General features: G+C 44.3%; 1 protein-coding gene across 12 annotated transcripts in view; it reads right to left on the bottom strand.

Moving 5' to 3' along the window:
* The window catches only part of si:ch211-285f17.1 (sickle tail protein homolog), a 108,359-nt gene that overhangs the window by 20,844 nt on the left and 62,654 nt on the right, over window positions 1-24,861 (bottom strand). For 10 of the 12 annotated variants that reach the window (XM_041961989.1, XM_041961993.1, XM_041961985.1 and 7 more), the window contains exons 2-5: window positions 24,352-24,638; window positions 6,473-6,668; window positions 3,005-3,203; window positions 1,863-1,956 (exon numbers count right to left, since the gene is read on the bottom strand). In XM_041961989.1, coding sequence (XP_041817923.1) covers window positions 1,863-1,956; window positions 3,005-3,203; window positions 6,473-6,668; window positions 24,352-24,638 — 776 coding nt within the window. Of the gene's footprint in view, window positions 1-1,862; window positions 1,957-3,004; window positions 3,204-6,472; window positions 6,669-13,228; window positions 13,506-21,868; window positions 22,043-24,351; window positions 24,639-24,861 lie in introns of those variants that run through there. The other 2 variants (XM_041961991.1, XM_041961990.1) reach the window with 2 other exon arrangements.

Genomic DNA, 24,861 nt, shown 5'->3' with positions numbered 1-24,861 from the left:
CACTATTGACTATTCTGTGAATACAAAGCACAATATTTCCTGCTTTTTCATTGGAGGAGACATGACAAAAGACATATTCTGCTTATCAAGTTACTTATCAGTCACTGTGTACATCTGTCCGCCTTAAATCAATTACTGACAGACAGGGTGAGAGCTGTTTTCATAAGCAGAGACAGCTCAATTTGGCTGCAGAACCTCGATCAATACCAGAAGTAACTGCAGATGATACTTTCAATCTGATCCGGGGCCTGGCATTCTAGCGAGGAAGAGGACACTGAATAGCCGAAGCAGATGTGAAGTATACCCCCCAGATAAAGTGTTTGAACAGGTGTACAGCTCATTAGGTTGGAGTATTTGCCCTTTTGCTTTGAGTGGCAGGGTTTCTATTTCATTATAAAAAGAGGTTGCAAAGAAAAAATCAAAAGCTAGAATACTTTTTTTTGTCTCCCCCTGAGTATTCTTTAAAAGGCAAAGACAGAAAACAAAAAAAATCTTCAGTTCAAGTTTTACAGCTGCCAAGAATAAAGACACTGTTTACAACAGGGGCATGAAATGTGTTCGTGTGTGCGTCTGTTAAAACCTGCCAATATGTTTGTGGGGAAACGGCAGCTCGCCACAGGAATGCAAATTTTTTGGATTCGCACAACATGCCATCTAACTAATTATTTTTTTCCTGTCCCGCGGCATTCACCAGCGCGACCTCCACGCCCCACAACCACATGCAGCCTACGTATCTGTGTCAGTCGCTGCTCTGGTTAAACATTGACAGGACTATTCCTAACAGCGACCTTTTTCAGCCCATCTCCGCGTCATGCCTTGATTTCACAACGTTTGCTCGAGAGCCTTTGTAAAGTTGCCTTGCTTCTCTTTGCTCCACGTTCACGCATCACAAGTTATGCTCTTCAATCCTGCTGAGTCAGCAAGCGCCGTAGTTTTTAAATATGCAATTTTGTTAAAAAAAACAACAACACCAAACAACAAAAATGGATGAGAAAAGCTGCCCCACACAAGCAATGTTCTTTCCCGCTCTTATACAGTTTGCATTAATCCCCCTTTCACTTTTTCCAGTTGTATCTTATTTTGGCATCTTTTTTCCTCATATGTCTTTTGTTCACTTCCCCTTGAAGGACCTCATCACCGCGAGGCAGCCGAAGCAACTCGCCTGTCAGCAGCAGAGAATAAAAAGAGTTTCGGCGGCAACTCAAAGTCTTCTGAACCAAGACCTCTTAAACCGTCGCCATGTCTACCTCATGATTCCTTTAAACTTTATCAATTTCACTTTACACTTACGTGACACGTACAGTTATGTGGCAATGGGATTATAGCCGAGGTTAATGTAATTTTTGCAGCATCACAACGGTGCTGCGACGCCGCCTGGAAATCTGCGGCAGGCAGAGAGGAGCAGCGGGTTAGATAAAGGGTCAGGCGGATTAGAGACGTGGATTTGAGGAGGGACATTTGAGGAAACGGCTCTTTGGGGCTTTAGTTTCGTTACATCAGCAGGAAACAAACATGCTGGAATCAGAACAAGAGGGAGAGATTAGGGCTGATATTGGGGGAAGAGTGAACAAGCAAAATAGTCGCGAGATTTGGGTTCAATTGTTCCTTAAGCAAGCTGCACCAGAGCGTACAGGCGAGGGCCAATCACGGGTCCCCTGCAGAACAATATGTGACCCCCTCTGAACAGCTTAAGAAGTGGCAGGGGGGACATTCCTTCCCTGAACTGCAAACAGGATGAGAAGAAATGGAGGCTGGGCTTACAATTCTATCTGCAACAGGTCTGATCGTCTCCTTGCAGCTGCTGCCGTTAACGAGCCAATAATTCTCACTGCTGCGTTAGCATGTGTCAGTTGAGTACTCACCCTGGCATCACCATTGGCAGGTCTTGGCCCATGGCTGAAGGCCTGTGCTGGGTCCTTGTGGTAGACCTTCAGGCAGGAGTGATCTGTGATGTTCCTGTAAGGGGAAGAGGCGTGCGATGGTAAATAGAGAGCCCAGACATCACCATCCGACAGCGGCCGATCCTGCCTCAGCCTGGATCTCTTTAGCAGCCCTGCCAAGGGAACATACCCTGACAGAGGCTCTGACAGCCCTCTCTCATATGACATTTCCTCTAAATCTCTATAGTCTATAAAAACATCTAGTAATACTGTGTTGAAACGTGGCTCGACTGCATAAGCGGAGAGTGTTCTTTCTTTTGCTTGTCTCACTCTCTCACTAAGGCGTTGCACCCTGGACACTTGCACCAACCTTAAGGAATCACGGGACATTTTTTACAGCCCCGATTAAGTATTAGTCACAGAGTACACATTGCACCTGATCAGGATCTCTAGTGTGGGGCAAAGTTGCCTCTGTCTTAAAGAGTAACGTTTCTTGGTTTTGTTTTGTGAAAAAACAACTAGTAGAAATGGCTGTATACTGTCTCGGCACATAGAATGTGCTGTATTATTGATAAGACATGCTGGTGAATACCCAACCAGGAAGGTGCAAGGAACAAGTAAAAGGAGCGAGCTAGTATGTGTGTTTGTGTGCTTGTAAATGATACACACAACTCAGCACACGATACTTTGGAAACTACGCTGTGAAAGGCATAAAAGCACCACTAAAAGTTTTAAAAGACAAATCTCACAATGCTCAAACTTTCTCGAGTCAAACTTTATAAAACCAGAGCAGAGAGGACAACAGGGAGGAAAGTCATCGTAGTCTCTCAAGAGTGCTCTTCGTTTGTTTGGCTGTATCGGAGACATTTTGCCACAGGGTTTCCTCTCCAAATAACTTTCTATCTATTAAGTTTCAACATGAGGGTAAATGGAAGCGAGACGTTTTCCTGGCCGGTGGCACTTCCTGTGCAGGGGCAGTGTAGAAAGGAAGTGAGTAGGGAGGGGAAAGGGAAAGGACCTTCAGAGGATGAATTATGAACCCTGGATGTCCTGTTAACACAATACATGCTGTCTGCCCTGTTCTGTATCCATGTTCATCACACGCAAGCACACTTCTTCTTTACCTGACATCGGTGAGCTCGTAGTACATATTCCTCATGTCGTCTTTGACATAGACTGCGACGCTAGGCGACTCCAACATCTTCATGGTAAGCTGCTGCGGGAAGGCACTAACGAACAGAGCTCTGACAGTGTCGATGCTGGTGACCTCATTAGGCATGCGGATCTGTTTGGTCTCGTCCCCGTACTGCAGGTACAGTACACCTGCAGGCAGAAAGCACAGGAAGGCGTGATAAGTAATCTCCTTTCAATTCTTGAAAATCTTTCCTATGATTAATACAGGCATGTGATTTCTGCAAGTTGAATGAGTAGTGATACACTTCTGTTTCTCTTATTGTTTTGTCAGATTCTGAAAGGGCTCAGTCCGGCTTGCAGTGTTAATCTGTTAATTCAAGGACAGCACTGCATGCAGGAGTAAAAACCTTCCATATAGGAACCGCTGGAGGTGGTTTAGGCTTAAACTGCTGCATGAGTACTCACTAACTAAAAGCATTATCAACTGTTTGCTAAGAATATGCTCAATAAAATTTGGTCAAAATCTGGATTCGCAACTTTTTCATTGTGGATGTAAGAACAGAAGGCAATGCCACAACAGATCTGGTCAAACATAAAGGCGTGCTTATTGCAGTTTGGGCGAGCCTCAAACAACCTCCAACACATGATCTAAATAAAAATCACCTTTTCCTGTGCCTTTCCTGACCCGCGAAATCACAGTTTGCACCCTGCACACATCACAATGTCTGGTCATGGCTGCGCAGTGGATCACTGCAGATACATTTGGCCCGATTAATAAGAGCAAAACATGAATTTCAGCATATTTTCACCGGCGCACCATTGCAACCCTTGTGGCTGACATGAACAAAACCACATTTTAAAATTTTGCATTGAGCTAATGAATGCTCAGCTGTTGCCTCAAGGGCATCAAAACTGATTAAAACTTTTCTGTGTTGCATGTTTTCCTGGTAGATTTTCAGCAGCATTCTTGTAAGACACGCAGCATTGTACTAAACCTGCCACTGAACTCCTGTTCATATTACTGTTCGTGCTTGAGAACATCCTGCTCTATATTCCAGACAAATTACTTGATATTTAGAAAGTGAGTCGGGGCAGAAATAAATGACAGAAGCAGGTCTGTGTGCTCTGGGAGGAACAGCACGAGTTGTGCATCAAAAAGACCAAAGCCTGAACCCCTGAACCCTGGGTGTGGCTTCTGTACTGTGCTTTAGAAAAAACAGATGTCTCCCCCGCAAAATTTTAGAAACGCCCACACTGCACTTGTATAAACAATGCCAGGGGAAAGAAAAAAAACAGACTTTTCTATTTCTATTCCCTGATTCATTGCTCCAAACAACATGGCAGTGATTTTACAGGGGTCATCTGCAGCAACACTATAACTTTAATGAAAAGAACAAAGAAGTTCAATGCCTTTCTCTGTCTCTTCTAGTTATGTTTGTCATTTCAATCATCCAGGTATACTCACATGTCATGGACTGCTGAGACAAAAGACCTTTTTGACATTTCAATGTTGCTCTCACATTTGTGCCCTGAAAATAGCTGGTTTTAAGGAAAGAAGGCATGGTTTTAGTTGGTGTAACCCCATAAAAGGGCAGAGCCAGTAAAAGCTACCAGATGTTGGTGAAATATTATACAAGATCCTACAAGCTCCACGAGACAGAGTGAGACAGAGAGAGAGCAAATCCAGGAAATAAAATTGCTGAGTCTATCATTGCTCTTTCTGGTCTGTCTGGGTTTCTAGGTAGTAATAACTTAACAAAGTGCCCATTTGCAGAATAACTTCATCTTTCCCCCCTGAGAGCTGTTATGTTAACAGTCGGCTAGTTTTCATCCAGATGTTAGCAATTAACGTGAGCGCGTTTGATGACAAAGCCCCATTGATTGAGCACGCTTTGCGAAGCTTGGAATTCTTGAACATCACTTTTATTTGCTGCAACAAAGATGAAGAGCTCGGTTCTAACGGAGAGTCGTGTTACATTCCTGAGCGCCAGGTTTCACTCAGGACTGGAAGCAAATGGCCAGTGGGTTTCCTGACCAAATGGGCACAGCGCTGCAGCCTGCCTGAGCTTGAAAAGTTTTCCACATTTCTTCACTGAGACACAAAAGCTTAAACTAAGCGGGAATGTGAAAAAATAATCACTCTGCGTCCGTTAATGTTATAAAGAAGTTTGAAATGCAACAAAAAAAGCAGATAGATAATGCATTACAACCACAGAATAAATGACTTGAAATACAATACACTTGATCCCACAGTCTAGATTAAATCTGATACTCACATTAGGGGTTTTAAGGATTTCCTGTTTTCTGCTGACAACAGCTCCTACAGCACAAGCTGAAGACACTAAGCCCCAAGAAGAAGCCCTGAACGTCCGTTGGGACCCAGCGAAGTGTGTGCCTGTATGTTTGTGTGTGTGTGAAAGACTGTGGGAGGGACACTGTAGTTAAGTGGTGCCCCCTTTTCTCTCCTCCCCTTTCATCACACTATAACCCCCTGCTGTCATAACGCTTTGTCCTGATGTTTTTGAAAGAGAAAGAAGGAGTGTGTGTGTGTGTGTGTATGTGTGCATATTTGTGTGTGTGTGTGCATGCATGCATGGTAAAGCGCATTTGTTAAACGTGTTTTTCTGCAGGTTTTGCATTTCTGCTTCTCAAGCAAAGCAAGAGGCGCGACAAGGGTGGAAAACAGCACCCTATAGTTTCATTCATTTTCACTTTGGTCAGAAGGCGTGCCTCTCAGACGCTTTGCTATTATCCAGCAGCAGATGCCTTGCCAAGGTTGCGAACTACCTTTGAGGACCGTCATTCGAAAAAATTACAGACTCTACACTTTGTTTGTGAAGTTCCCAAACTCTCTCCACCACTCTCGCCCTAATGCGGCAACCTAATTCTGCACAACTTACAGCGTTTCTGCGCATGGATGCAAATGAAGCACCATGTGTGTTGATAAGACGACCCATTTCTAATCCTGTCAATAACACGATGGCATACTGTGGATGCATTCCCTAATCTTTCACTACAGAGGAAATGAATTCTAATTAAAACAGAGCTGCGAGCTGAGGTGGAGAGAAGCGGGAGGGTGGAGAGGAGAAGATAGATGGAGTGAGAGGAAGAAACTTGGACAAGGTGAAATGGTGAGATCGTGGTGTGGTTCGGAGCTATTTCAGAGAGTTCTAAAGTTAGGCCAAGATTATGCTAAAAGAGCTGCAAAATGTCGGTTATCCACGAGGATTAATGTCTATTCACTTTCACCTCGGTCTATTCACAAGGTCAATTTAAGATTTGAGATAGAGCCTTTATTCTCAATAAGTTCTTAACAGAGCAGATGGAAGAATTTCTCTGTGGTAAAATATTGTCAGTTTACAGAATTACAGCTGATTGACACATTTTGTGAAGCAGCAAAGCAAAATCCAGACAAGAAATTTTCTGCCCTCAAAACAAAAGCCTGATGCACATCATACCTAGCGAGCGGTCCTTTGTCTGGTTGGTCGATCGCACCACGGGCAGGCTGGCACGAACCCGGCTGCCGCGGGTGAATCCTGTGGGCGCGTCGGCCTCAGACATGGTGTCCAGTGACTCCAGCGAGGCCAGAGAAATGTGGTCAACCTGGTCGCCGACGCTGGGCTGTGGACTGGGGCCGTGCTTTGGGCTTCTGCTCTGGAGGGGGAGGCACACGGAAACATAGCACGTTAAGGGTGAGACCGTGGATGCAGGGTTTTTTTTTTTCTTAAAATGTATTAATTGTCCAAGGAGTGTCAAGCATACTCTTTAAGATATGATGCATTTTGTGGAGTGAGAAAATAACACAGCATCTCATTCTTCAATGAGTTAGAATAAAGCACCTTTGATGTTGACTCCAGCACAACAACTAAATAAACCAACAGACTGCAGTCATGCAAAAGTGCAGAGGCGTGTTAATACTGTATGTCACTGATACATGCTCACACATCTAACGCTGTTCAGTTCTGCCTCACAAGCACATCACAGCACTAAACGTTATCCAGCATGAGGAGGCTTCAAATCATACTACAGGAGTCTCAACTGTTCAATTAAATATGCACCTGCATGAGCCAGGGTCTGATTTAATAATGATACTAACAGAGCATGAGAGAAGTTTTCAAATAGTTCAAACCCTGCAGGATGACACACTGAAAGAGATCAAACAGAAAGCTACAATGTGGGTACTACAGAAGAAGATATTCCTTTAAACCACTGACTGAGGATCAAGACCTGTGATATCAAAACTTTAAGATCAGTGGCCTACTCTGTTATCTGATCTACATGACGTGGCATCTTCAAGCCACAGGTACAATAAGACAATGTGTGACAAGACTGCAGAGGCCATTGAGCTATTGTGCAGCGCTGTAAGGGGATCTGCACCACGGGGACAAGGTGGGACTAAAACTGAGTGTACTAACTCAGTGAACACTGGGCTCTTTATGAAATGCTCTTCTTCCATGGCAGACGTGTGGTGCCGCAGAGCTAATGCAGCTGGAGGCACGGGGGCAGGTCCACCAGGTTATCTTGAACATACCTGCATGCACACACTTCAGTTCTCTCACACTCATACACGTACAGACAAATAAAGAATTTAAGCATTTTATTTTAAGTGCAGTTTGACATTTGTGGGAGCTTTCATGGCCAGAACTGGTTTAACCCGGCAGCCAAGAGTGCTTGGCAAGCCCAGACAGAGCAGGCGCTCAAGAGACACAGGGGCACAAGGATTGGGAACATGGACACACGGCAGATGTTAGCGAGGATGCAAACATGGCCACACACACACTTACACAATGGCATGATGCAGATAAGATAAAAAGTCTGACTAACTCTGTGGGGCAATTGGATTTTCATCAAGTACCTCTGAATGTCAAGCTCAGAGTGAAGGGAGGAGAGCATGCCCTGCAAAGACTGATGGAGAAAAAAAAGATGAGAGAAGGAGAAAACAAAAAGCAAATGGCTAAGAAATGCCAGCGGGAGGGTGAGATGGAAAAAGACATGGTCATCAAGCAAAACAGAGGCACCATGGAAACAACTCCATCTCAACAGCAGACTAAAGTAGAAAGAGGGTAAAAGAAGAACATACATGTAAAGGTATTTCCAACAGAATCAAACAGTCAAGAGCATTTAGTTTACAATTGCTCACCAGTTTTTATGAGCTTATTTGATTTTGATGAGCACTGACACAGAAATCCTGGAAACCCCACCACATCATAATTTCTACAATTACATTAATTGCCATCATCAGTATTGTACAATATCCCTGAAGCATTTCCAGTCATCCCCAGGTCATAGTTTCAGAGTCAATGCGTGCAAACGTTCATGTGATGCACCTTCACAGCAGGCTCGAAGTGCTGAGCCATCACTCAACTCCTGTAATTCCATTAAAATATGCTTGGGTTGTAACAGGTAGATTGGTTGTACAGTTAATACATGATGATAGTCACCTTTTAAAACAGAAGGGTCAGCTGGAGTTGACATGTCACCTGAAACCAGACATGTGTCAGGGAATTTAATCTGGACACTGAATGATTCATGAGCGTATTCAACGGGGGAGGGTGCTGTTTTATCTTCTCATATGCTACTGTGCCACCCTTGGGAACGCTGAATCATATTGGCTTCCTCCAACACCTGTAGGTAGTAATTACGTCAGAGTGGTCTGACAGTGTAACACGATATTTTCTAAAAAATCCTAAGCAGAAGAAGAGGAGCCTATATTCACACTTTAACTTGTAGAAAGGTTTACTTAGCTATCATCAACTTTATGAGTTAATTGGGATTTTTTTTTTTTTTTTGCATGAATAAACACAATTGGTGAAGTAAATGAATACCTTAGCCATCAAATAGGGCTTGGCTATATGGTTGAAATCAATACAAAATCTCCATTTGAAAAAAACTTGAATAACTATTGTCAGTTTTTAATTACAACTGTCTGGAATCATTGCTTTGGGGAACATAATTTTGTAAGCAATTACAGGGAATGATCATATCCTCACAATATGAATCCACTGTACTGTAAATTGATATGCAATCATTTTGAATTTTGCCCAGCCCCACCGTCAGATAACTGAATAAAAAGTTCAGCACTGAAATGTAGCAGATACTTTATATATATAGCTTTCTTGACTAGTGTTAGATAAAAATATTGATTCCATCATATACACAGAGCCAGGCTAGCTTCCCCCTGCGTCAAGTCTTCATGCTAAGATAAGCTAACCCTGTCCTGGCTCCAGCCTCATATTTAATGGACAGATATGAGCGGTACTGAGCAGCTAGTGACTTAAATCTAAAAGATGAAACTAAAGAAACACTTTGCACCAAACTGTAGTGGAAGCAAGATTATGTAACCTTTGTTTACTTCCTGTTTAGCATTTGTGACAAAACCGCTAAAATGTGCTGTAACATTAGCACAGGGAGGGAAGAGTAAAAAAGTTAGCTAACTGAACCAGTATGTCCGTTATGCAGTGTTATGTAGCTCAAGTTTGCTAACATTGGCTAGCATTAGCCACCATAAGCTACTGGTAAAAGGGCAAAGAAAATTAAAAAAGGGTGTATTTTATCGCTTATTGCTTAAGAATGTTTAATTTAAGAGGATGATTGTGTTACTTCCTCTGTTTAAAGTTAAAGTCTTGCTTTAAGTACGCTAATTAAAAACGTTTAACTTTTGCCAGATCTCAGGGCGCTACAATGGACACATTGTGACAGCTGGAGAAGAGCTGCACAGGAGAAAAAGATAGTTAAAGTGGAAGCAGTCGCATAAAAAAGTGCAGAAAATTGCAAATGAGACTTTCCGCCTCACTGTGGAAAGGAGTAATTAAGCTAAACCACTCCACACCAGTCCACATCTGACAAATGAGGTGTCCCCCTCCAAAGGTCAACAGTTTAGCTCAGATGAACTCCTCTCTCCGCCCACCTCCTCCTTCTCATGCGCGCACACGACGATCATCACTCTGGCAGTGGCTACGTATGATAGCGCCGAAATGCCTCGCAACGAAAGCCACTTCCTGTCTGGGCTAACCACTTCCCGCTTTAGGGTCCAGATGTGAAAACCGCAGGCCAACCGCTGATTAGCACCGTAAAAAACCTGCTTCAACCCGCTCACACCTCCAGTGCATTCCACGCCAGTGATTTCTCCCGCCTCGGTCACAACCACACAGCCTGCGATTCTGCCTCTTCAGCAGCGACTCCCTCTGTACGCCACATTTGCTCTGACAGCTATGATGAATGTGCGACACCGACATTAGCTTATACACAGCAATATGACAAGTTATAAAGTCACGAAAAGAGCCCCTCGGGAAAGGAACGTGTCTTGAAAATAGATCTTGAAAGTGTCAAAGAAATCAGAAAATGTCTACACAATGCATGCACTACAAAGATGGTGGGTTGTCTGTGAAGTGCTGCAGCCAACTCCAGCGGGTTATTATAAGACCTGTGTCAAATACTCACCATGATTCGAGTATGTCAGAGCAGGTCTAGAAATAACTCAGTGGAATTTGCCTCATCTAAATGCTCACGTTGTGTAGCTGTTGAAGCAAACCTTCTCCTCGGGCCGTCGGGCATTAGCTCACAGAGGCACTACATTGTGCATCTTGAGGTTTCTGATTGCCCTGAACGTCGCTTGCAGCAGCTTTATATTAAATGGATGTCAAGTGTAATGTAATGTGGGCAAGCGAGGACTAGGCGAACAACCGTGCTCGCAGAGATAAAAGAAAGTAAGAAGCTGAAATGTGTGCAGTCTGTGTGTGTGTGTGCATTTAAAAGAGAAAGAGGGATACAAAGAGAGACAGAGTGTGTGCATGAGTGAGTCAGGCCATTGTTCCAGAAAATCTGACCCGAACCCAGGACATCCTGAAAACATTTATGCAACAGTGGTCTGACAAACAGCATGCTGTCATTACAAAGAAAGCTCAGGTCTGTGTTTGCGTGTGTCTGCGTTCCCAAAATATATAGATATTAAAATTTTGTGGCCGCTTTTACGTCTTACACATGACATTGCACTCTCTTAGAGTACCTTTCACTGTATCTGTACCTCATGAGCATGCATGTATGGCTGCTTTTCATTGCTACCTGCCTTCTTGGATACTGCACAATGCTGCATGCTCTCCCCTAGCAGAACAGATTATGTTATATCATGCGGCCGATGTCTTAGCTTTTTACAGACAGACTGACACGTTGGGCCGAGATGGGGCGATTAAAGTAAATCACGATTGTTAAGAGTAATGGCAGCTCGCACCAGGAGCCTGCTGCGTCGCTCATGCTAATTTAAGTATACACATGGCTTCGAAAAAACTGCCAGAGCGTCGTGCACCACACCTGCTGCCAGCCTACACAGAGCCCACTGATTGGTGCCTGCTTTCTCATATAATCAACGCTGTTAAGGTTATAACAGCATCGCTCTCACCTTAAAAAAGAAGGCATTTTCCTCTTTACTCTGCAATCACGCTGATCTTGTTCACCTTACTGTGACGAACGATGCACTGCAAGTTACACAAGTCAGGCAAAGAAGCCAAAGACAACTTTTATGTTGATGCATTTATCTACAGCCACTAACAGGATCGCATGGTAGAACACACACATAGTAGGGTTGGGCGAATATATCAGCTATTGGTCCATCCATTGATTTTTTTCAGGGTGATTTCTGTCATCAATCAAGGAAAAATTACCACAATTGTGGATGAATCTTGAGGTAACACCTTGAATTAAGGGTTTATTTCAACCAAACCAGAGTTGGTGATTCTTGGAACAGTGGAAAGAGTGTTTCTGCTGACTTTGAATGTGTTTTGCAATGAGTTAAGTAGACAATAAAGCTCGCACACACCCTCCAGCTGAAACTACGGGAGCTGGCTGGTTGGAAAATTTTAATGCAAGCACACAGGCAAGCAGAGAAACAAGTTTCTTTCGCTCATTCTATATTGTCTTTACAGATGTGAGAGAATGCAAACATGAGCATGGAGGTGGAAGCTTGTGTGGCTTCAAACACAAACTCCAGTGTTGTGAGCACAGCTTCCCACTTAAGATGCTAATTTGGCCCTTGCTCTGGGGAGCGGAAATGGAGCTAACTGTAATTACCTGGCCTGATCTGGTATGGCAAACACATAAACAGAGGACGGTGGCTCTGCAGACTGTTAACCCTTTATTTAACTTGTGTCATTCTGACACATTATTCCATGTCCAGCGTGGATTCTAGCTGATGTGGTGACAAATTTGAGTAAGATGCTTTTAGTATTTGTGTCCTTGAGCAAAACTCTAGATCAGCACTGTCCCCCCTTTTAGTCTAAAAGGTTTTTCCACAAAAAACATACGTACAAAAAGCTGGCACAAGCCTGCAAGAGTTCATTAAAAAACACCTGTGCGAGTCTAAAACTCAGTGCCACTGCAGTTCTGCCCAACTTTGAAGCATAAAGCCCCTGTCAATCAACCAGTCCGTATGCTGTCTGTGGACGGACCATCATCCTTTGTCTCCCCTAGCCTTAATGACATTATACCAAAATCCCCTAGTCATCCATTCCCATTCATTGCCACCACATCCCTCTCTCCCTCCCTCCTCTGATGCATTCCTCCTCTAATCCCTTCATCCAAATCCCCAGATGACCTTTCAGAGATGGGCTCGCTTGTTAATTGGTGTGTTAAAGGGAGATGACTTTATAGCATCCGCCGTCAAAGCTGACAGTAAAGATGAGGTTGGGTGCGGACGCCGAGGCGGTTCAAGACCCGCTACCACCAAGATCATAATCAACGTACAATGACGGAAATCTATGGGAAAACAATAACCAGAACTGTTACCATCTCATTGGCAAGTAAAATACAATCAAGCAGATCTGTCAGACTGCAAATGAAGTGCATAATCACAACAGACACAATGCTGTGCCTGTTGACCCAGTGCACAGAGGAGGTAAGATGACTATCTCTTCCGCCACTTGTGACATTTCCAACAACTGAGCTACACCGTCCAATTGATTTCATCCACTCATGCATACATGAGTTAGTCGCGGTTATCACACGCAGACATCAGCCCCTCTGCTGAATGAGCGAGGTTACAAAAGTGAACTTTTGAGTAACCATCAGATATGTCAGCCAAAGGGAGTTTACGGAGCAGAAAACGCTGTCTTGAGCTTTTTAATAGCATGTATGAATGCAAGTCTTGTTTAATCTAGCTTTTTCAGCAACAACAACATGCTTAAATTATCTTAAAAGGCATAAAATAAGTATGAAATGTTTACCATATCAGACTAGTGGTGATCTCCTTCCAGCAGTGACTTCCATGTGAGACTGGAAACTCCCTGGTTTAAGGGAAACAAGGTCTCTTCCTCCACTGTTATTTCAGCCCTCGTAGCACTTGCTCTGCACAACTGCCCTGTCCTGCTGCCTTCCCTTTCTGCTCTACCTCACAGCGGATGCCCCTCCATCCACTGCACACACCGCCCCACATCCCAAACTTGCCAACAGCACAATAGAAGCACACACAATCCACAGCCGGCGGACAGCAGGAAAAAGTCATTGTATGTCTGCCTTTTGCGTCCGTGCGCCATTGTGTGAGGCAGAGATTGTGTTCGAGAGTGAGGGCAGTTCAGATATTTCTCACTTGCAGGATATTCCAGGGGGTTATGAGTGGGAAATCCGATCCCTGAAAGTGCTCTAAAACTCCATAAAGTTTCCATTCAGCACCAAAAAAAACCCACCACATTTTATCTTAAAACCGCAGCTCCGACACTAATCCGCATGTCCAATCTCAGCTTCCATCTCGCTGCCCTGAAGCTGAGGCTGAAGACGGCGAGATGACACTTGTGTCCCGAGGAGATAAGACCCAGCTCTACCCTCAGGGATAGAGCCTATGCAAGATGTGCTCAGCAGGCCCTCGTCCTATAGATCTCACACCCAGCGCATCGACACACGCTCACACTTCCAAATACCAATGCATACGCATGCATGGTACCATTCTGAAATATTCCTATTTCGTAATGAGCACTGGGATCGTTACAGGAAGATGAATTAGTGCGCTTTTATTGACAAGGTGCTGTGTTGTGGTTTCAGTCGTGCGTTCAAGTTACATAACATTACAGGTCCAGACTCAGATCAAGACTGGCAGATCATTTACTAGTCGTGCATGCAACCATTTGTATACACCTACGAGTGTGCACGCATTAAGTCTCGCTTGCTGTCTCTCTTAGCAAACAAATACATGCAAACTATTTGCTGACGGGGCTGCAGAGCCACGATCTGTACAGACTTGTTCTTTAGTATCACTCAATCAAGAGCAACGCACACTTTACGCCTCTGAACACTTGCAGTGTCCCAGAACAACGCGCTAAATGTCTGATCAACTCCCACCAAGTCTCTCTTTGAAACACCAAGCAAGCACCCATCCATATACTATTCATGGTGGACAGAGCCATGCTCACATTTCGGAATGCACATTTATTTGACATGTCCTCACATGAACCATGATCCGTCTCCAGAGAGCGTGTCTCCTGAGGCAAAATAAAGGACCTTCCAGGTCTAAATTGAGCCTCTCTGGGTGTATATCTGAGAATGTGTGCGTGGCTCCCGTGGTCAGCCAGACAAAGAGGGCTTTCTTCTGTAAAGAGGTCCTGCATCTTTTGCATCATGTTGCACACACATAAAACTCACATATAATCCAATCCAATCCAAAGGGGCTTAATTCTAACACAGCCAAAGCTATACTATAAGTGTTGCACCTTTATTCACCAACAATGCATTGGAAGTCTTGGCTGGGTGTAAATCACTGTATTTTGTCAAGTGTCAAGTCTCCTTCTCGTCCCATGAAACCAGCCCTGATAATGGTTTCGCTATTCATGCCTAATTAACAAGTCACCATGGAGCACATAGGCTCCTCCACTGAGCCGAAGATTTATTATACCCACTCTCCCGGAGGAGTTTCTCTGTGCATCAGTGTGTGTGTGTGTGTGTGCCTGTGGAAAACGAGTCAGATAACCACAAATAAACTTAAGTTTTAATTAAGCCTGACAGAACTGCAACCAATGTCTCTGCGTTTCCTGAAAACATGATCCACCACAGATCACTCCCATGTAAACACTGTCAGCCACAGTTTATTCTTCACTCTCTGCGCTTATCTGCCATGCTCACTTTTATCACTGTGATTAGTATTATGATTATTTTTTCCCCTCTCACTGACTTGTAGTAACATGCAGTGTCCCCTTTAGCCACTGCTGACCCAAGTGACCTGGTTTTGACCCATGAGACACAACAAGAAACACTGCTCTCAAACACACACACAGTCCTCTGGATGAACCATATGTGACAGATCCTGAAACTCCACCTCTCACTGTCAATGAACGCTATTGGATTGTGAGAACACTTGTCTTGTTGACTTGATGTGTTTTCTGTGATGTACCTTACTGGATATTTAGAGCTTTAGAGCTGATGTTTAACTTTCTTAGTTAATCTACTTAAAATTAATGGATTGTTTAACACTTTGGAAGATAGTTAACCAGGAAACTGTATGGGAAATTTAAATCTCCACACGTGGGCGGACACGTGGTTCTTGTCACTCTGAAGGAATTTCATTGGCTGCGGCGCTTGTCACTGTGTGTTTAAAGTTTTGATTCGCTGATGGCCTCTTGATGTTGTTTTTCACCCTAATGTTGGAACATGATCTGCTCGCCATCAGATGTGTTACTAGGGTGCGGCTTATATAACATACCAGTACCTGGATCCTTCTATGGCTGTTGATCTTGAAGAAGGCCTCAGGGCCCAAACGTCATCCTAATAAAAGTGAAATGCATATGGAGCCAGAGTGAGTGACATCTTTTTTAAGCACCTCATCCTTGGTGTGCTTTACTTTTCTATTAAGGTGCTAAATCACCATGTTTTCCCTGCACTGGCTCATGACTGACTTCTTTATATAGCCACCATGTTAACACCAGCAAAGTGTAAAACATCTTAAAGAAAACAAAGCAAAAGCTGAGTTGCACGGACCTAACGTGAATGCTTGTATATGTAAAACATGAGCGATAGCTGAGGTAGATTACGGTGTCAACCTGAGGAGGAGGTCGTATGATAAACTGCAGCACATGCCCCACTTCTGTCAAATAGTTTAATTTATTGCTGATTCCATTAGCCGCCGATGCCTGAAATGCATACTTTCCCACCGTGTACTTACTCATATTCCAGGTGCTCCCTATCGTCTGTGTCATGTTGTTTGGTAAAAGAAAACCTACATTCTCGCTCTATCTATCGAAAATGTATTTCAAACATTTAGAAACGCAATTCTTCTGACTTCGGGCCAAGTTGCTGCCAGGCTTTCCTCCATCCCCACACACACAACACACACATACACACCCACACTCCACCCCTTCATCTCCACTGAGAAGAGCCAACTGGAAATAAAGCGCAGGAGATCAAAATAAGGTTTGAGCCAGATGCTCAGAGCTGGTCCTGTCAGTGCTGAAATCATCCTGGTCTCCCTCTGTGTCTGCTTCGCCTTTTGAAGTTAGGTTCATACCTTTGGCCCAAGGTGGAGTCCAGATGTCGGGCTGCATGCAAAGACTTGCAGAGCAAAGGTACAGATAGAAACAAAGGGGAAAACACCCCTCTCGCTTGCTCCCCGTTTGGTTGTGGGGATCATAAAGCTTAGAATCTCTTTGCCAATATATCAAAAATATTAACAGCTCTGCCAGCAGAAGCGATATATCAAAATTTAGGATTTTCAAACCAGCCTGAAGACACAGGTTTGAAGCATCACCGCAACAGCATGTGCATTTCATCATCCTGACTGGTGACAATATATTTTGTCCATTAACTTGGGAGCTCTTTAACTTAGCGCCTCAATAGTCTCATGGCTTGCAGAGAAAAACAGATCACCAGTGCCAACAAAGGGGAGAAAAGATGGCAAGACGCGATTAGCCCGGTTGTACCATCAAATACATAAATGGACAACCAAACAGGTAATACACCTGGGAAAGATGTGACATTTGAGGGTGGAGAGCTACAGGCTATTCAGTAACAGACAAAGACACTAATCTCCTGTTATTACTTTGCCTGTGTAAGTACTGATGTTCGTGCTTTCTCTTGTCGTGTACGACATCTTTTTTGGCAAAAAATATTAATAGATTAAAGCCCCTGCCATGTTCTGCCCACCAATGCTCAGTTAATCCATTAATGCTTTTTTGAGTACTACAAATTGGAAGTTAACTAAGTGGTGGTGTTGTTATCACATATTAAAATTGTCCTTTGTTGAAAAATCTCACATTGTTTGTTTGTTTTTGTATTGTTAGTTGAGTTGATGACTATTGTAAGATGACAGTCAAGCTGGTAAAATGCATTAAGGACTGGTCCTCGAAGAAGCTCCTCGGGCTGCAACTGCTGTATTGACAAATGGTCTTAATTGTACTCAGAGGAATGTAAGGAACGAAAGGTTAAAGAGCTCCCAGACAGTTTGCGTCCACTCTCTGCAAATCTTTCAAGAAGATCTGAACTTTTTAGGATCCTCATAACGAGTACCTGCCCGTTAAACCGGAGGAGCAACAATGTCACCTAAGACAACTTATAACAGCCCTGTTATAATGCAGAATAGGACACTGAAAAGAGCTCAGACCTGATTAGCTGGTCTGATTAACACACCGGCATTGCGTTTGAGACAGTGTGTAAAATTCTGTCTGGCTTGACTCATTATCAGCAGTGATCAGAGGCAGGTCCATCAGGGCCTTCTGTCAGAGCGGATTAACCCCCCCCCCCAACACTCGGGATTAGACACAGCCTTGGCGCCACTCCACGGACCACTTGTCCTCTCAGCTGGGGTGCTGCACCCCTAAAACCCAAACCCCCGCCGCACAACCCCAGTTAACTGGCAGGTCAGCGCATGCCCGTCATTAACCTTGTGGTGCTTGTTTGTGTTACTCAAGGTTCCTCTCAAAGCGTCGCTTCATGCGGAGGTGGCAGATGCTATTAAAAACAGTCCAGCTCCTGCTGCCGATGGTCAGCGGAGGAGATGCGGTCATTAAAAACAGATGTTTTGCTGCAGACCTGCTGCACACAGTGTCCGATTGTGTGATTTCAGACACAAGGTGCACTAAAGGCTTCAACAAAGAGGTGTTTTGTGAACATATCATATCGATATAAATGTTTCAGCGTGCAATTATCTGTTTGCTTAAAAGATCATCTCTGTTTACTCTTGTCATACTTTAATCATAGCGGGGATACTGTGGCAGCAGTGGAAGATCAGTGGATGATCATTTTTCTTGGTGCAGTTAAGTTGAACACAGGAACAATACTCCCCCCAAACGGCCTCCCTCTCCTTTTCCTCTCTGATCATGCTCGGATCCCTTGCGGGGAGTTGATGCATGCTCGGAGCCAGTGTTATCTATCTGACCTTGGGTTCTGAGGAGCAAGAGTGTAGCAGGGCCAGGAGCCCACAGAGAGAAGTATGTGGAGGAACGGCCAAATGTTGCAATGCCTCAAAAAGACTCAGAGGGAGAGTTTACAGTACATTTACTGTCTATGCTGACAAACGAGCGGTATTTATGTGGCCTTGTTCAACATGAATTGGCGGGAGGGTGCATATTGTTCATGCTGCCATCTTACTGATGTTGCTGTTGTTACTAAATGCAGCATTTTTCCATGCTTCATTTATATCGCTGATGTGCTTTTGACTTGCTGCCAAACTAGAAGTTCTGAATCTGATCTCTTCCTGTGCAATTCTTTTCAAGGCGTCCTCCAATTTTTGGTTCCCATTAAAAGTGTTTTTCTTGCCCTCTTCTCAGGGGATCTAATTATCAAGACGGTCATGACATGTCTGTTTTGGAAAGCACCTTATGAAACCTATTTAAGAAAGTAACACAATGTACAAAAAAAAAGGTTTATCATCATATGACCCTCTCCCCTATGGCCCTTTAATTTTGTGATAAAGTTCCAACTTGGCAAGCGAAAACATGATGGTACAGTTCGACTTTGATGGATAAAGCAATAAAGGTCACCAGCGCACCATCAATAACATTTTGAAATTTTTGATAACATCAGCAAGAAACAGGCTTTTTGCCTTTGCTTGTTGGCAAACTTTGTTCCTGCTGACCACAACACACTCGCTCCGAGCAAACAAGTTTTTGTGGAGTTACACGCTGCGCTTATGAGGGTGGGAATCATCCACTCAACACGATAAAATACTGCCATGATATGTTGCAGACAATAAGCAATACACGATGTGTTACAAGACGGTTACCTGCAATAGATCATGCATAAATGAAGAAGAAAGCATGCTTCGAAAATGACTTCAATGACAAAAACTGGTTAAAAAACTGCTAATTTAGTTTAAAAAGTCTGGAGCAAACACAAGACACACATCTGGATAAGTACATACCACAATATGACATTGGTCATCAATAATGCATCACAACACACCATATTGTGAAAAGCTGCAAAATCGTCCCACCCTGCAGATGTCTTGACTGATACTATTTGGCCCTAAGTGCTTTAAGACCTGAGTGGAAAGTTGCCTGAAAACTTGTCTCTCTATAAAAGGAATAAAAACATCAATTTAACAAGAATCCAAAACTGATCTTATCTGCTTTTCTTCCAGGCAGAGAAGCAAACAGACTGTCATCATAATCTGATTCTTGTATTGTTCGGCTCTGACTGACTTCATAGAAACACCTGATATCATCTTTTTCCAACACAGCCCACTTACACACAGCAGGCGAGCAGCACCGTGAGCACCTGTCAGACCTCGCGCTGGAGAACAGTTTGCCCCTCTTGACGCACACACTGTTACCATAACCTGTGCTCTCCCTAGCCAGTGGATTATCACAGCTTTGGGGTGACAGACCTGTCTGTCTGCCTGTCTGCCTGGTGCCAACAGCTGCACACAGCTGTCCCAACATGGCCGCTCTGCCCTGCAGAGAAACCGTTGGCCTAGCAAGTCACAGCTCATCACACACAGCCGTTGACACCCAGGCGGAAGGAGGGGAATTCGGAGGGTGTATGTGTGTCTGTGATCGGTCGAGTGGTTCGGTTTGTGCTCGTCAGGGCCCCTGGGCAGAGGGAGAGGGGCGAGAGGATGGGTGGCAGTCAGGCCAATGGGATATTATCTCATCTCCCTTGGGTGGGATCCAGGTCTTTGTAGGCTCGATGAGGAGAGGAGGAAATTAAACCACTGGCTTTTGTTGTGGGTTTAAGGATCACAGGAGATGGAGGAAGAATCGAGGGGTACCTTATACAAGAATAAATCAGTCAGTGTGTGTGTGTGTGTGTGTGTCCGTGTGCCGTCATGCTAGGCGGAGTGGGGTCATCCACTTTTCACACCAAAGCGACATCATCTTCCCAGCCGCCGCTTGACCTTGATAAATCTCCGGCTTTGTAACTGAAACCTCCGGAGACAATTCTTTCTCACCTCTGAAGCATGCAGTGCTGCCACTGATGTCGTCTTTCCTGTATGGTCGGCACTTTCACGTCAGTGCGAGAAGTTTTCCCACACTGTCTATCACACGTTTTGCAGCCACTCCACTTGTTTTCTTGCTGCTTTTCCCCCAAAGCAGAATAATCACCCCCCCCCCAGGACACCAAGTGACAAACGCTTCAATAAACTTGTTGTTTTTGTTTTGTTTTGCTTTAATTTTCAGCTGTTTCTATTATCTTGACATCCTGAATTAGATTATGACAAATGCCGTCTTCAATCATCCCTTTTCATTTATCTGCGCTGCATGTATTTGCCAGAAATTCATGCTCAGACCGATCTGATTTCTGACAGCATCTTGTATCTTCTTCCTTGACATGATATACTCAATTGCCACTCAAATCTCACTCCCAACATCCCCAACATCTGAATAACATATTCCAAGTTCAGTTGTAAAGAGTCACGCCTAACAAACACAATCAACTTATTTTTTATAGTAAGTCTACCAATAATAAAGCGCTGACTGATAATCACCTGCTTATAAGTAACTGCTCCATGACCCTGGAATGACCCAAAACATAATTTTCTATACAAGTTCATACACAAAGAACAGATAATAGTCTTAAACGGGATTTATGCATGGGGCCACACAAAACGTGCAATACTGAACAAATCCAGCAAGCTTGGACACCTTGAAGGCAACATAATAGCATCTAATGCCAGAACTAAGCAAACCACCAAACTCCATTTAAAAAAGTCAATAAAATAACTTAACTGCATGCCAGGAGTGAGACAGTGAAAAAGCAACATATGTAAAGGCTCAGTTGGATAGAGGCAGATGCTAATGCTCATTCTGGATATTTAAATCTAAAGAAATGTAAAAATTACTCACAAATTCTCAGACATTTGGTGAGCAGAAGCAGAAACCCTTAATTCTAACATAATGCCATTGCAAAAGCGTGCAGCAGCAGCGACGGCAGCGAACAATCAGTTATTACCAGCTTTCTCCATAATCATAACCAGCATCAATATCGTGCAAGATATGGCATGTTGTTATGAGAGAACCCTTAACTTGCGCTCACAATAGATAATTTGCTGTGCAATTCTGGCTACATAATTGCCATCTCGTTAAGATTATGGGGAGCTGCAGGTGATTGAACCTTACGGATGATTTACTGCTGACAACCAAAGCGCCCGTCTAACCGAACATCATTAAAGCGAAGGCTCCAGTTGCGCTCAGAGGCTTTCCGCCCGAGTTTTCTCTCCCCAAGTTCGTGCGCTCGCTTCTTCAAAGTTTGCAGCACCTGACAGGCTGCTCGGCGTGCAGCGCAAACGCTCCCGGACGTGCAAGGCGTTGCTTTAAAGCGCAATAACCCACGCGTTAGTGTGGAAGCGCTCACAATGGCGCGTAATGCTGTTATGGATGTCTGGGAATGCGCCGACTGCCAGAAAGAGTTGCAAGTTTTTGGGGTTTTTTTTTTCGAAAATAGCCTACCTTTGCTGCCTCTGCAAGGGCTGAGAGCGCCGGTGTGGTTCAGTTTAATCCGTCTGTGTGAAAAGTTAATTTCTTATTCCTTCACGTACGGAGAGCCATGCCTCCAGACCGTCTACAGACCCATCGCCTGTTCTGCAGAGCAGCGGTCCTGCGCTCTCACACACACACACACCCCAGCCAGCCAGCTCACTCCAGCAGGCACCTACAAGTAAACTGAGCCCCTCCAGCGGTGACATCACGAGTCACTATGGCAACTCTGACTCCACCCCGGTCCGGAGCTGAACTTACCTGTCTGACTACTTTACAACCAACTCCTTCTTCCCTCACCCTGTGCACTGGATAATAACTGCTGAGACACATACATTTTTTTTCTACATAGATAATGTGTTGATGGATAAAGTAACACATGTACAATGAAAACACACACACACTACCAAGATGATAAGCTTCCAGTTACGCCATCATCCCTGCTGACTGATATTACCTATGCAAATTCACAGAGGTCATGATCGGTGCAGCGTGTGTTATGAAAAGGGTTTGCTTTGCATGTGTGCAGGCTGGATGGGCTGGTCTGAAAACAGCACACGAAATCCCTCTTGCACAATGCCTCCTACCTTTGCCTGGAGCTCCCCTGTGGCTCGGTGCCAGTCTCACCATTACCTCAATTGTTTTGGCTACAAAGCTTGCGTGCCCCTCCCTTTTGCCTCCTGTGACCCAGAGCAAACAACCAGACAATGACCAGGTGAGCCAAACGTCCACCGAGTGACTCCCTCCCCCATCAACTTACTCGACTCCAAAAAAGCGGAGGCACGGGGGAGACTTTATGATCAGGCTCCAAAACAACACAGAGACATGCATAATATACGTGACATTGTCGTCCAGAATACACACCAAGCTGGAGCTATAAGCAAGTCCAATAATGGCGATCGAAACAGGTTTTGGAGCGTATGGACAATTCAAACTGCTTGCAGTTCACATGTTTTCTGCTTGTGCTTCACAGCAGCTGTGGGAGGGAAACGTGACAGGCAGATTTATAGGATAGACTTCACATTTAACCTGCGGCAAACAGAGAAAGAGGAGGAAATAGTTTTGCAGCTGCACTGCTGCCTCAGTCTGCAAAGGAAAATAAAAATACCTGTAGCTCCAAGAGTGGACAAAAACCCTCAGAAGCTCACATGTGATTCTGTCAGTGCACACATAAAACATTTAGCAGGGAAGCTGTGCTGTTGTCCCTCGTTTATCTTTGTTGTCATGTTAAGAACTGATTCAACGTTTTTTGGAAAATATGCTGATCTGCTTTCTGCTGAGAGTTGAATGGGAACATTGATACCACTTTTATACTTGAACGGCAAATATGCAGCTGGAGCTAGCCAGTTAGCTTAGCAAAAAGAAAGTGGGAAACAGCTACCTAGGCCCTGTCCATTCAGGTAAAATCCACATATCAGTACCTCAAATCTCACTAATTAACATATCTCATTTGCCTAGGTGTATAAACAAAGATTAGCTGTTTTACAGGGGTTGATGTGCCTGATTCCAGTCTTTGTAATAAGCTAAGCTAACCAGCTGCTGTTGCAAATTTAACATACGGACATGAGAATGGCATTGATCTTCTCATTTGACTCTCTGCAAAACAAGTGAAGCACTGTATTTCCCAAGATGTCAAAATCCCTTTAAATATCTGTAGCTTGTTTGAACCTCCAGATGTAGGATGAATTTGATTAAACCGAACTGAAATGCTGTATGAAAGCTCGGCAAATATGGCTGCTTCAGGAAGAAGAAGATTCTTTATTGTCACATATAATCATTCTCAGTACAACATCCCATCCCTGAGGAGCAGTGGGCAGCCTGGGGACCAACTCCAGCTCTAAGTCAAAGCCTTGGTCAAGGGCACGGACAGGACAATTTGTTTTTGATGTTGGGGGAAACTGGAGCCCCCGGAGAAAACCCATGCAAGGACGGGGAGAACAAACTCCACGCAGAGAGGCCCTGGTCCTGCAGAACCCGGGGCCTTCTTGCTGTGAGGTGCTAACCAATGAGCCACTATGCTGCTTCATATTAAAAATGTTGACATTAAAACTGCATTAATAGATTTTTGGGGGCGCTCTGAGGCAAAGCAGTGGACTAAAAACACAATCAGACTGTTTGAAAAAGGCTAGCCTACATTAGCCGCTAAACACAGCTGACTCCTGCTGTGCACATGTTGATCGAGTTTGCAGGACAGATAACAAAACAAACGTGCTGAAAGACGGCAAAACTCTCCTTAGAGCTCAGAGCATCTGCAAAGTTAGGAAATTCTCTGTGGGTTCACATTACACTTAGTCATTTAATCCATTTTTAATAAACTGATTAGTGCAGCTTTAAAATTAATTGACTGTAATCTCTTAAATGGAATAAACAACAGATTTATAACTGAGATCATCGTAACACTGTGAGTCCAAACAACCAGAAACATTACACGCCCAGACCTCTCTCAACCCACTGACCTGCTCTCGCAGCCTTTCCTGGTGGCCCATGATCGCTGAGGCGTGATGGGGGTATTTCTGCTTCAGATGCTCCAGGAAGGCCTCCCTCTTCTTGTCCATGTCTGACGGCTGCATAGCCAGGATCTCGCGGGAGCCGCGGGCCCCACCTAACGTGTGCCTCCGAGGGACAGTGCGGCTGCCTTTGGCGTCCCCACTCAAAGGGGCCGTCCCATTTGGGGAGGCCTTTCTACGGCTTACGTGCTCGGCGTCCTCTGGGGACGTTACCTTCAGGTTGCTTTTGGTTTGTTCTGCGGGGACAGAGGGGACACAGAGGCAAGGGGTCAAAACACATGTGCTGTACCGATGTTTTGACATCAACAACAAGTGCGTGCATGTGTGCTATTCTTCCATAGGTCATGAAGAGTACACGAGAGGGGAAATTCAACCACCCGAGGCCTAAAAATAGAAGAAACTAACACTGTAAGCTCTGCTCTGTGACTGTAACATGCTCCATGTGAGGAAAAGAAGATT

This window comes from Chelmon rostratus, chromosome 20 (assembly GCF_017976325.1).
Source record: "Chelmon rostratus isolate fCheRos1 chromosome 20, fCheRos1.pri, whole genome shotgun sequence".
Classification (NCBI taxonomy): Eukaryota; Metazoa; Chordata; class Actinopteri; order Chaetodontiformes; family Chaetodontidae; genus Chelmon; species Chelmon rostratus.
Note: the sequence above shows the minus strand (reverse complement) of the source record. Positions and strands in the feature narration are given on the sequence as shown.